This window comes from Lepidochelys kempii, chromosome 9, assembly GCF_965140265.1.
Source record: "Lepidochelys kempii isolate rLepKem1 chromosome 9, rLepKem1.hap2, whole genome shotgun sequence".
Taxonomy (NCBI): Eukaryota; Metazoa; Chordata; order Testudines; family Cheloniidae; genus Lepidochelys; species Lepidochelys kempii.
In genome coordinates, this window is record NC_133264.1 from 22,109,759 (window position 1) to 22,122,979 (window position 13,221).

Sequence of the window (13,221 nt, forward strand, 5' to 3'; positions counted from 1 at the left end):
TAATCCCCAGGCCTCAAATATTCAAAACTGTCACCTTCCCCCATTGGTAGTTATCAGTTCACATTCCCTTTGAGTCAACTAATCATCAGCATCTATTTGAAGCAGAGCTCTACAGACATTTGCACAGGGAAATGGACTTTCTTTGTTGAGGAAGACTATTTGCACAGAAATCTGGTACATTTTCCCCTACACAGTTAACAATAGTACTTCGCCCACACAAGGCCAGAGGAGGAGGAGCAGGGAAGAAAGGGCAGGGTGGTGGGTCTAATGCTGGTTACACAACATTCACTCCCTTTCCCATCATCAGGTGAAAATAATGGGACTTACACTTACACTCCCCTCTAACAACTTTATTTTGGTAGTCCAGTGGACTACTATAATAATAGGTGAGTTTTCACTAATTCTGAATATATATATTTATTGGAGGGTTGGTTTTTTTGGGGTGGGAGAGAGGGAAATGGAAGGAAAGCCACCCACATTAAAAAGAACTATGTTTGGCAGGACTCTTTCCCAGATATTTCCCCACCTTCGTCCAAGTACTGGAGAAAACATCTTACACCAGGGGTTGGCAACCTTTGGCACGCGGCCCACCAGGGTAATCTGCTGGCGGGCCACGAGACATTTGTTTACGTTGACCATCCACAAGAACGGCCCCCCTGCAGCTCCCAGTGGCCGCGGTTCACTGTTCCTGGCCAACGGGTGCTGCACGAAGTCCAATTATTTTTAAGTTGGGAAGCCCGGGATGCTTTTTTGCAGGCTTTTTTCCTCAAAAGGTGAATGTAGGACACCAGCCCCTTCACTTTAAACCAGGAAGTGAAAATAAGAGTTCCAGGAATGGCAAATTCTCTAAAAAACAAAACCAAAAAAAAAACAAAAACCCAAAACACACCAAAAACAAAAACAAAACACAAAAAAAACCAAACCTCATTTTTAAAAAAACTTGAATGAGGTTTGCTCTGAGCTTTAATTACTTAACTGTGCAAGGCTGATTTATGTACTCAAATACTTTAAAAGTGTATTTTTAAAAACTCCATCTTCTGCAGTTGTCAAAGAAGCGTAAAGAATAGCATGCTTAATGTGATGATAGTATATACAGACTGAAAGCAACACTATTTAACTTAAATATGTACGTACTATTGAAGTAAAAACATTTCAATGTCATAAAACTCTATGTAGACAAGTCTCTATTTCACATTTGAGTTGACTCAGTATTGATGCATCTTATCTAAAGGATAAACAAGTTGCTGAATCTCTGCCACGCTTAAGCAGCACAATAATATTGGGGTTTAAGATTTACTTTACTACACCAATATTTACGTGCTGCTAGGGCGGAACAAGTATAGCAATTCTTCTATTCATCCAAATTTCAGGAACACACTCAGCAGTACAAACCTTTAGACTAGAAGTATCTTCAACTGTTTCTCTTCCTTAAATTTCCAAAGCAGCAAATAATGATTCGCATTTTTGCTAGAGCATGCAAACCATGATGTGCTGCTAGAGTACTTTAAGGCCTCAAATACAAGACTCAAAGTACCTAGACAAATTTACTTTGTTAGGAGTTTAAGAAAAGTTATATTTTTAAACTCAGAACTAATCAGACTTACCTGTAAAATTAAAAATCTATTATGGTCCAGGTCAATTCCATGGCTTCGAAGCAGAATACCAACATCTTTGAATGTTTTCTTCTTCCCACTGATGTGGTAGACAGAAGAATTATCTCTGTAGGCAGTTCTAGATACACAGAAATTGCTGTTGGGAATGACTTCATAATCATCCCCTTCCTGTTTTGAGGAAAAAACAAAACCAGAAAAACAATTGTTAGTATTAGGTCACAGCTTACTTCAGATTTCACCGTTAAGTGCAGTTTTACCCTGTTGTTCAAGCTTTTACAAGGCAACTGTACCCTGGTTCCCAGTTCTATTGAAGTGTATAATAAATCTTAGACCATGCACACCTCACTAAACATGCAATGTTTTTGCTTCCAAAAACAGCCTTGAAAACAGCATAGAAGCACTCTATATAAGTTTAAACTGAGTGGGCCTTAATTTTATGCCTCTCCCTCCTCTCACCCCAGCTACTGCTTTAAAACACCATAGTCTCTGTTTAGCATCTAATGACAGATTTTTTTTCTTGCTACACTCTCCATGCATATCAAAAAGAAAAAACCTTGTTCAAATTCAAAGAGGCTACTTCTTCTTTTAATCTTTATATTAGGATGCCTTGAATATTTTAACATAATTGCTGTCTTATTTTTGAATAAGTTCGCCCTGAAGGAAAAAAACAAACAAACAAACAAACAAAACACTGAGGAAGAACTTTAGCTAAGTGCCTCTGAAGCCATTGTACAAATAGAAGATACAAAAAATGATACAGTAAAAACAGACACGTTGAACAAATATATATAAATGTTTTTGTAGCTGGTCAAGAGATCTTTGCTTTACCTGAAAGCAATAGGTACAATACCGACACCAAATTTTATTTTTAAAAAGGAAGTTTTAAAGAAACACAGGTAGTTCTAAAATTTAAGAAAGTGGTCTGCCACTTTAATGGAATAGCCCCCCCCCAAATACAATTAACTTTAATATCAAATCCATTCGGAAGTTGTTTTACTTCATGAAATTAGCTTCTAGGTATTATGCAGATACAAATGAAAACCATAATAAATTTAATTATTGGAACAGTCTAGTATAATAAAAATACATGTCAAATTTTTATTTGTATTCAGATGTAGTTTAATGCAGACAAACAGTGCTTCAACTAAAATGCACAAAGAGTCTATTTTTATAATACCCTTGCCTAGAATTATATATTCTGGTAACCTATTAAATAAAATCTTTTGACTTTCAAGAAGCTTTTTATGATTTACATCAGAAAGCAAGTACACTTCCCTTTTTTATTTCTTCAGATACACACACAAAATTATCTCAAGCAACATTTCTTGGACAATCAAGTCAATATCTGAGCAATGTTGAACAATTTATTGAAAAGTATTAGAATCCTTTAAGTAAAAATTTCCATCAAGCTGCAAGTAATAATAAAATCAACAATACTACATAAAAGTTCACACGAAGTAAAGTGGAAAGCAAAATAGATACATTAAATTCTTTTATTTTTCTATTTCAATCAAAATGAAGGTCACATCAACATCTTACCCCTAATATTTCAGAAAATGTTTAATCTTTTTAGGTGAAAGTCTTGTGATTGTTTAAATTGGTAATGTAATATAAATAGTGTGCATATACTATAAAAACTTCAACTTTAAGCTGTAGTAAGTTGATATTGAAGTAGAAAATATCTAAGGCTGATAAGTGTAAAAATATCCAGGTTTTAATCCTCAAATCTTAAAAAAATCTGCATAATGCAGGTTACAATTTAGAACACATTATGCATCTGATCTTAGACTTAAAAAAGTATCAATGAAATCACTTGCACACAACCTTAGAAAGTGTGTGTGTGAGATAAATATAGATATATAAATATAAGAACATTTCTAATGTGACTTGATGGTAGAATAAGGTTTAGTATTTCTAAACAACTTTAAAATAATGTATTACCAAACACTAGTCATCCAGAAGTTCTAATGAAAAGTTATGTCTACTCAAAGTGGAAATTAAGCACTACAAAGAAACAAATCTCCTTGAAGTTGTGTACTTTTTCAGCCAGTTAGTTTGAAGTATTCTACTTCATAAAGGTAAGCCGATCACATGGGCAAGTTTTTTCATCCTAAGCTAGTTCCACATTAAGACAGTAAAACGTTAAATTCTCAAATCCTTAAAGGGGAAAAAAAAAAAAAAAAAAAAAGAGCCTCAGCATACTTTTTCCTTTAAGCAGAAGAATACGTACCTTGTCAACGATCTTTTGAAAGTGAACTTCCACAGTACAACTCTGGATGTTCTTGTGTTCATCAGAATTATGGATCAGCACAGAAAGCTTTTTGGATCTGATTTTTTGTGCCCGATACCCAAATACAAAAAGCATTGAATCAATGACATTGGATTTTCCACTGCCATTTGGTCCAATAATACAAGAAAAACGCTGCATAACAGAAAGAAAAAACATTCAAATTTACAATAGAAACTAGCCAATTTGCTTCATATATTTCATTTGTGGACAGCTGAAAATACTGTTATTTCTAGTGCAGGAAATTGCAGACTATTGGGAAGCTTACTTTTTACTGCCAGGGGCGGGGGGGTGGGGTGGGAAGAGTACAACCTATTCAAAACACACCTCCGGTTAGCTCAGATTTCTAAGTTTTATTCTGTAAAGTCAGAAAGCTATATTCTACTCAGAAAGCATGGTTTATAAAGAAATAAGTTCATAATTAACCACATAATTTTCTTGTATATGTGATTTAACCCCTAAACATTGTTCAGTAAATCAAATAAAGGAAAAGATATATACTTAAGTTGTAATTTCCTTCTAATTCAAGTAAGACACAGTATAAAAAACTTACACTTTGACTATAAGTAATCTATTGTCCTGTAAATAAAATTGAGTATTATCATTAAAGTAATTCTCACTCTTCCACTATAAATATATAAAATAAGACGTTATTTGCTGATAAGTTGTGTTCACAGTACTGTAAGGAGTACTAGAGACACAACAAAATTTTACTTCAGTTTAGAAGTTACTTAAAATAGAAAAATACCTTATGAAAAGGTCCCAGAATTTGCTCCCCTGCGTAGGATTTGAAGTTCTGGTTTACAATATGAGTTATCATGAGGCGAGGAGCTCCAGCTTCATTGGTCATTGCTGGAGGTGGGGGAGGAGAGATGCTACTCAAAATCTCTTCTAAACTTCGATCATCAAGTACCCCATTTGAGGCTGCTAAAAACATCCAAAATAAAAAGAAAAAACTATATAATGTCTTAATGACTAGAGAGACCTTCTAAATGCCTAGTTCAAGCAGAAAAAGTACGAAAATTTGCTTCTACACAAACTCGGAATCTATACTTTCACTTTAAAATTATTAAAACTGAATGTAAGTGAAAGAAAGATGCTTTAACTCCAAGGAGCTAATTTTTTAGAAAGTAGACACTTAAGATGTCACATCCATTCAATAGTGGGGTTACTCTTTCATTATATAATGCTTATGCTAGCACTTTGCAAGGCAGTGTGAAATTACAATAGTTACATTTAAAAAGCCTACAATGGGCAAAGTCTTTCTAATTAATAACTGGACAGCCACATTTCAGGCATGCTCACACACACTGTAAGGAGGAGGAGATCTGAGTATGGCTGAACAATGCCCTGAAAAACTGTAATGACAGCACAACTTACGCTTGAAAGGCAGGAAGTTTGTTACGAAAACAAACTGGCCCCTTATATTTCAATTATAGTTTTAAGTAAAACTGCTTTTCAACTGTTAAAAGCAACTTTTTCTTTAAGTAGACAACTCTGACATCACTTTCCACATATTAACCATTTATCAAACATCTTACTTCAATAACATCACATACATGGTTACCTAAAAACCATTTTCTACCGATATTTCCAGCAGAAAATCAACTCTAACACAAGTTTAGTATGTAATGAGTAATTGCCTAAAAGTAATTCATTTTAAGAAGATTTCAAGTCACTGCCACTTATTCCAGCCCAAGAAATCCCATATTGCGGGATGCATCTGTAGCTAAAATAATCCTGCTACCACAATCAGAAGTACTAGACAACGTAGCAAGAATATGAAATCTAGACTTAGCTGGAAGAAACATTGTCTACCAACAGTATTTTTACCTAAACTGAAACACCGATGCAAATGCTTTAACTCTTTCAAAGCCATATTTGCAGTTTTAAAATCAGATTTAAATTCAACTTGTCAAAATAAAAAATTACTGCATCCCTTCCTAGAAAGGAGCTGAATCTGAACTGGAGTGGCCTTAAGTTCAGCAAGATACTATCATCAAGATATCACTAAATTTACATGCTTGGGACAGCGGGATCATAACAAACACTTACGTTGCTGAGATGCTTCACTGATGCACGTGTCGGCTTCTTTTTCCACTTCCATATCACCAGTGGATTCCTCTAAGGGCTCTTTGCCTTTTTGACGGGCTGCAGTGGAGGTTTTGGTCCTCTTGCTTGGCATGATTTCTGTTGGCTGTTCCCCTCCGATTCCAAGCAATCAAACTACCCAAGGGATATATCTCCTTTGCTAACACAAACAAGAAAAACCCTATGACCCAAGTGCTGGGCGTATCACCCGTTAAGGGCTATAACTGTGCATGTGTATCCAAAATGACTAATAATAATCTGAAATCCATATGAATTTTGACAATGGAATTAGGATTTCAAACAAACTAAAACTCAGCCTTTAATCACCATATTTTAAAGTCCCTTAAAACGGTAGCTTTCTCATAATGGTGGCTTTTACATATCCATAGGGGACATCCATCTATTGAAACCCATCATACAGACACATTCTGATGTGGCAGCATTAAAACATAACATCTATATTCAGATAAAGAATAATTATGATGTGCTGGCAAGTGTCATTTCACTAACAAACAATCAGTGAATATCCCAAGCAGATAAGTACTTGAAGAATCACTTTTACATAAACACACCTAAGATTTTTCTAACAAGTATTTTCAGTAGCCCAATCTAATAATACTCAAATACCATTTCCACACTATGAAGTCTCTAATCCAAAGGACATCAAATTGAACTGTTTCCCAAAAATGTAGCTAAATGCTCACTATTGTCAATGCTCAACACTTAAAGACAGCACACCAAACGAAAAGGAAATTAAGTATCGGAAGTAGATTTGATGTTAATGCTTGATCAACGGGGAAAAAAAACAGTAAAAAAGTCCACCACTTGGCACTAAAGGCAGTCGCCAAAAAAGAATAGAAAGAAGCCCAGGAGAAAGATGAAAAGAAAGAAGCCTAAACTAGTAAACTAGTCTCCTCAAAGAGCCTAAATTACTCCATCAGAACAAGTGGTGAATTTAGCATGGAGAAAAACAGACAAGAAAGTTTTCTTCTCACCAGATAAGAAACTGACGTGGCTGGAAAGTCATCTTACAATGGGTGCCAATCATTTGACATTTTCAGACCTACCTACAGCCCCAACCCACACACCAGCCCTTCATTTGGGAAAGTGGGGGTGGAAGATAGAGGGAGAATTCGTTTTAAGGCAATTTGAGTCTATGCCCATTATGAAGGATTCCCCCACGGCTGTTAAAAAAAAAAAAAAAAGACTAAGTTCTATAGGATTTTTTTTAGAACGTTAATTCAAATTGAGTAGGGTAGTTAATCTTACAAAAAAATACTGAAAATAGATTTAAGAGAGTCATTTACAATATAACTATTTATCATCAGCTTTTAAATCTGAGTTCCTTCGCATCTCAATCTGAATCACCTTGCCAAGCACGAATCACTTACCCCAGTTAAATACCTATTAGAGTAAGTCCAAACCCACCACCCACAAAAACTCAAATCAAAGGTGTTTCTTAAAAGCAACACTTATGGACCTGCTGCCAAGTGAGAGTCTCTTTACAATAGGTGGAAAAAATTAAAAACCAAGAAAATTCCCCCATTTGGAAAAGATTCAATGTGAGGACAGTAACTGATGTCAGCGTCGAGTGATTGTGTTACGCATTTCCCTCAGAATTGTTTTGGAATCAACCAGTCATCCTAAAGTTCCCCCTCAGCCCCTTGGTCTGGATCTATAGAGGTTTCCCTAAGGTATAATTGTCAGAAGTAGTTGAAAATACAGTCACAGAGAAGACCCTAGTCTGCAGACAGATTAAAATCAGGCCTCTCAAATTCTCAAGAGATACTCTTTTCCACTGAATGCATCAGATGAAGTGAGCTCTAGCTCACAAAAGCTTATGCTCAAATACATTTGTTAGTCTCTAAGGTGCCACAAGTACTCCTTTTCTTTTTGCGAATACTGACTAACACGGCTGCTACTCTGAAACCTTTCATACTCTGGTTTCTCTTCAGACCATATGCATCAAAAACTTGATACTGTGCCTCCCCTCCAGTGATTGGTATCCAATGAATGGGTCCCCACAGGTCCATAAGGATACAACGGGGAATCCGCTCTCCCCCACAGGTTGCAATGGACCCTCACCCATGGTTCGGAAGATATAATACTGCTAGTGATGGTGGGGTCGCCGCCCCGAGGAACAGAATCACACCACTCTCCTCTGCGCGTGAGGAGTGCCGCTCCGTCCTCGGGAAGGGCCAGTTACATTGGTGGTGGTACGGAACGGCGGTCGGACAGTTGCCCCACCCCGCCAGATTGCAGATTACAAGAAGTGGGAAAAGAAGCCGCCACCTTTCGCTCCCCCGAAGGGGGGGGGGAGAGGAAAAGAAAGGGGGGGGGGAAGTCCACCGCCCCTTGCTCCCCAACCGCCAGTACAGCTTACGTAGGGAAATCTACAGCTACCCCCAGGCAGGCTCCACGGGGAGGTCCCCCAGCTCCAGTTACAAGGAAGAGAGCCCCCCAGCTCCACCTGTCCCCAGATAAATTACTAAGCACTTTGCTGGAGTCGCCCCAGGCTTCGCAGTCCTGTCAGCAGGCAGAGCTGGTACCTGGGACACGGAGCAGGCGGCGAGCTGCCCCGACAAGACTTCGGGTGATGCTGGCTCTGGAGAGTCCGGCCGGCTCCTGCCTGCTGCAGCTTGGCGGCTTCTACACTCGAAAATGGCGCCCAAACTCCAAACTCGAACCGAAATTCGTTAGAAACGCGCGGAGCATGCTGGGTAAAGAGGGGGCTGGTTGTCGGCCTCCCACAGGTTTGAAAGGATGAAAAAAAGAACCCTTCGGCGCCATATTGTTTTCCGTTACTGCGCGGAACGGGGTAAAAATAAAATAAAAATATTTACATTGTTTCGGTAATTTTTAATTTAAAGCAAATGAAAAGAACGTTACTTAAAGGCGTCTAAATGGGGAAAAAAATCCTACTCATTTAAATGATGCTGTGGGTCAATGGGAGGAGCTTCGTTGCCTGGTAACGGCCTGAGTGGCGATGGCGGACGAAACTGAAAAAGGAATAAATATATTTTTAAAAATTTTAAAATATACAATTATAGTAAATATATTTTTTAAAAGATATTAATTAACAGGCCGGTCCGATGACGTCAGCTGTTTGTCACCTGGCTTGGGAGGGTCCGTTAGGTAGACGGGGGAGTAAGGAAGTCTCGCGCGGGGATAAGCACGGGAAATCTCGCGGGAAGTAGCTATAGAGACAGAGCCGCTTCCCTGTGAGCGTTTGCTAACAGGGCGAAGAGGACTGAGAGATTAGTAAGTAGTCTCGCTCGTTGCTTCCCCCCGTATCAGGAGTTCTAGGGCGCCCTTAATGGGGGAGGCGGAAGCTTGTGTTAAATCTCTGAGGGTCTGGGAGCAACTGACAGCCCAAGTGCTAGCGGCAGGGTCCTGCCCAGGAGAGGGTTCTCCACGCTCATCCACTCTCCCAGCCTGTGACTTGTACCCCTAGACCGACCACCTGCCTTGGACAGGTACATTTCTAAAAGGAGAGTTGGAGGGGCTTCCCCCTGTTAGCAGAGGTGCTGGAACAATTTATATAGTGGGGGTGCCAAGAGCCATTGAACCAAACTGTAAAGCCTGTATAAAATGGAAGTCACTTCAAGCCAGGGGGTGTGGTGGTACCCCTAATTCCAGCACCTAGGCCTGTTACCTGTCCTGGGGAAGTGAGAGGATGTGGGGTAAGCCCTCTACTCCTGTAATGCAAGGGTCTGGAGTGGCAACCCACTATAATTTCCCTGGGGAAACTGGGAGGGGGGAACCTGGTCAAGAAAGAGCTGAGGGAACACTCACTCCATCCTAGTTTGTGTTAAGCAATCCCCCACTACAGCCTGCCTTGAGGAAGGGGAAAGGCAGGGTGGTTTTGTTGGTCCCTCTAACCTGCCTGGTGAGAGCATGATGAAAAGTGTTTATTACTGTAACCTCTTCCCAGGATGGGTTCCCACAGTAACTTACCCGAAGGAAAATTGTGGCATGTGGCTGGAGGGAGGGGCATGAATGGAAGATGCTATGAATGGCGGGGTGGGGGAGTGTGAGTGGGTGAGCAGAAGTGCGTGGTGGGATTTAGAGAAGCATAGGAGTTAAGTGAAGTTTTTGGAGAATGTCACAAGGCTCCGGGGGTAGAGGGACTAGGAGTTGTGCAGGAGGTGGGGATGCAGTGGGGAGAGTCCAGTTCTGTGCTGTAGCATTGGTGTATCTGTCCCCACAGCACTGCTTTGGCATATCAGGGAGCTAAGACAGCAGCATTATGCAGAGGGACTGGTCTCTCACCCTAGAGATCCTTCAGTCACATCTCTGTTTCTTTGCCATAAACCCTCCAATGTTCCCATTCAGCCACCTGTAACTCACTCATTTTCCTGCTCATTCTCCTGTCTGTGTCTCTGTCATTCTTGTTCATGCTTAATTCCCCAGTGCACTCTGCAGCTGCTTCATAGTGGTAGGAGAGGAGATGGGGTACTTAGCAAGGATGGGGCAGGGGACATAAGAAGATGAGTGGGGTTGGGGGAGCAGAGAATTCTGGGGACTCAGTGTAAGATAAATGAAATGTGTTGAAGAGTGGGACTAAAGGGATATGTGAGGGGGGTGCAGGTGAGTTACTATAGGTGCAGGACTCTGCCTGGGGCATGATAGAGGAGTGAATCTGTGCAGGGGGCAGGGCTATGGGGAGGAAGCATGTGAAACACAGATCTGTAGTAGGGCCTTAGGGTGGATAAAATATCAGTGTTGGTAGCTATCTCTGTGAATAACTCTCAGTATTAATACATACATCTTTCTGAAAACCAAAACAAATATATTGTTTGTTTAGAGTTCAGGTTGCTCCAGTGCAAATCCCACAAATACCAAGAAAAGTACTAGTTAAGGCAATCTTCATTCATATTTATTAATGTCGTCATGTGATTGAAACGCAGTCACAGACTTATCACTTCCCCCAACAAAAACTCCCTTGCTTGATTATTTAGAGAGAGAATGAAATATAGCAGTGTTAAAAAATTCAAAGGCTTTGATAAATCCATTGTGAATCTATGGAGACTTTGGTTAGAGGGCTGTCACATATTTAAACTTAATATACAAGGCTGCACAAAGCTGGCACAATTTAAGGACCCAATTCTGAGAAACACCTTATGCTGAGTCCTCTTCCCTTCAAGTACCTATGGAATTAGTTCCTAAACTAGTGAGATTTTGCAATACCAGGACACACTCAACAGAATCCTTCTTCACAAAGGAGATAGTTTTACAGCCTCTCCAAGTAATAGCTGGAGGCCTTAAATCACGCTCACATTCCAAATTTTGACCCCAGGTAGATTAAAAGATCATGTATTTAGGTTTATAGAGACTAAAGTGTTATTTGGACATGAAAAAGCCTAAAGTTGGAGATTTTAGATTTTATGATTATAAAGATTACCACCTGAATGAGAAATAATGTGAACTAATGAAGTGCTGTCTTCCTGGTTCTGCAAATGGGTGACCTAAAACAACAGTTCACAGATATGAACTACCCCATTCAGCTAAGCGGTGAGACACCTAATGCTGTCAGGCACTATTGTTAACTATTTCCATGCTGATCTTTTTAGCAAACACCTTTAGCTAGTGTTGCTGGTGAGGAAAGAAGAGTTCAAGCCCACCTCTTTCCTCCATTAAAATCCTCTTCATCCTTGCCTACAGTGTTGAAGGAAAGAGAAGATGCATCCCCCTTCTCTGCACAAAAAGCCTCAAGTCTTTAAGATATTCTTTATTCATTGTACTTAACATTTACTTGTGTGTGAGCTAAATTCCAAGTTGTAGTGACTAACAGTGGCATCTGAATGCTGTTCACTGTCCTCTGTGAAAGGATTTGGTGATCTCAGTCTAGTTCCTAATGAATATGTGTGCATAGTACTGTTTGCAATCGTGGGTATTATGATAACTGACCTCTTCTTTTTTTAAAAAAAAAAATCTTTTATTGGACCAACTTCTGTTGGTGAGAGAGAAACTTTGGAGTTTGGGAAACTGAGGCAATGTCTATATATTACCGCTTATGTCCGTATAACCTGTATCGCTCAGGGATGTGAATAAGGCACCTTCCTGAGTGAAATAAGTTACACCAACAAAAGTGCTGGAGTTAGTACTGCAATTTGGCTTTGGCGGAGGCACAACAAGAAAACTGTAGTCACATGTAAAGAAGATTAATACTGTAAATTGGGAGTAAATATATTTCTTATTAAACACCCTAGTTAGTTATGTCCAAAAAAACTGCATTAAAAGAACATGAAAGCTGCAAAGCCATTCACTCAAAAGTTAGGAAATGTTAGAATTAATGTTGCCCAGACAATCTTAATTTGCCTCTCCTCCCCTTGAGTGTATGCATTATGGTATAGTCTTTAATTACATGATTACATACTACTTTTTCCACAGGACTCCTATCTCTTTCATAGCATAGGATAGATGGTGTTAAGGAAATGAATCAGGGTTGTGTAGTGGATGAGAGATTTGTCTGTAGGACTTCTGCCTCATTTGTTGCAGTAGGTGGAAGGCGTATAGTGAATGAGGCAGAAGATTATAGGAGAAGAAAGGATGATCTCATGGTTAAAGTGTTGAATACCATCTTGGCAAACTGGATTCTATCCATGCCTCTGCCACAGAGTTCCTGTGTGATGCTGGCCTTATTCACTTAAACTAAACTTTTCACAGCCACTGATTGTGTGTTCCTCTTTTTTGAGGCACTCAAAATGAGAGCTGAGGCCAGATTTACAGAAATGTTGAGCACTTCACAACTACAACTGAGGTTGATTGGAGTTGTGCTTTAAACATATAAAGTACTATAATAATGCTAGGGAACCTGAAAAATCAGATTATAGGTGTCTCTAGTTGGGTACCTAAAGTTAATGGACAGTTTTGGCCTTAATCTGTCTGTGCTTCAGCTCTCCAGCTGTAAAATGGAGATAATATCACCACATTTCACAGGGACGTTGTGAAAATAAATTCATTAATGTCTGTGAAGCACGTGGATACTAGGTGAGAGCACCACAGAAACAAATACCCATGAGAAAATTAATTTGTGTTCAATGTAGGGTTTGCGTCATATGTGTTAACTAAATCTGGTGCCACACATTGAATGAAGAGAATAAAAAGAAATGTATGAGGCAAGTATGTATTCATGTAGTTAGACTATTTCATAGGCACATAGGCTAAATTAAGGTTACATGGGCAGTGTTAATTCTGGCATTTCCTAACTTTTGAATATTTGACTTT

General features: G+C 39.3%; 2 protein-coding genes across 6 annotated transcripts in view; one reads left to right on the plus strand and one right to left on the minus strand.

The window, feature by feature from the left end:
• The window catches only part of SMC4 (structural maintenance of chromosomes 4), a 95,267-nt gene extending 86,577 nt beyond the window's left edge, over positions 1 to 8,690 (minus strand). Inside the window, exons 1-5 of one of the 2 annotated variants that reach the window (XM_073359522.1) lie at positions 8,541 to 8,690; positions 5,956 to 6,151; positions 4,649 to 4,827; positions 3,844 to 4,035; positions 1,605 to 1,781 (exon numbers count right to left, since the gene is read on the minus strand). In XM_073359522.1, the coding sequence (XP_073215623.1) occupies positions 1,605 to 1,781; positions 3,844 to 4,035; positions 4,649 to 4,827; positions 5,956 to 6,085 (678 nt within the window). In that variant the 5' untranslated portion in view covers positions 6,086 to 6,151; positions 8,541 to 8,690. Of the gene's footprint in view, positions 1 to 1,604; positions 1,782 to 3,843; positions 4,036 to 4,648; positions 4,828 to 5,955; positions 6,187 to 8,032; positions 8,388 to 8,540 lie in introns of those variants that run through there. The other variant, XM_073359523.1, reaches the window with a different exon arrangement.
• Positions 8,691 to 8,738: 48 nt separating this feature from the next.
• IFT80 (intraflagellar transport 80) overlaps positions 8,739 to 13,221 on the plus strand; it is a 148,567-nt gene continuing 144,084 nt past the window's right edge. For 3 of the 4 annotated variants that reach the window (XM_073359525.1, XM_073359527.1, XM_073359528.1), the window contains exon 1: positions 9,167 to 9,252. Coding sequence is in view for 1 of the 4 variants with exons in the window: in XM_073359524.1 (XP_073215625.1) it covers positions 8,755 to 8,809 (55 nt within the window). In the remaining 3 variants the exon portion in view is untranslated. Of the gene's footprint in view, positions 8,810 to 9,166; positions 9,253 to 13,221 lie in introns of those variants that run through there. The other variant, XM_073359524.1, reaches the window with a different exon arrangement.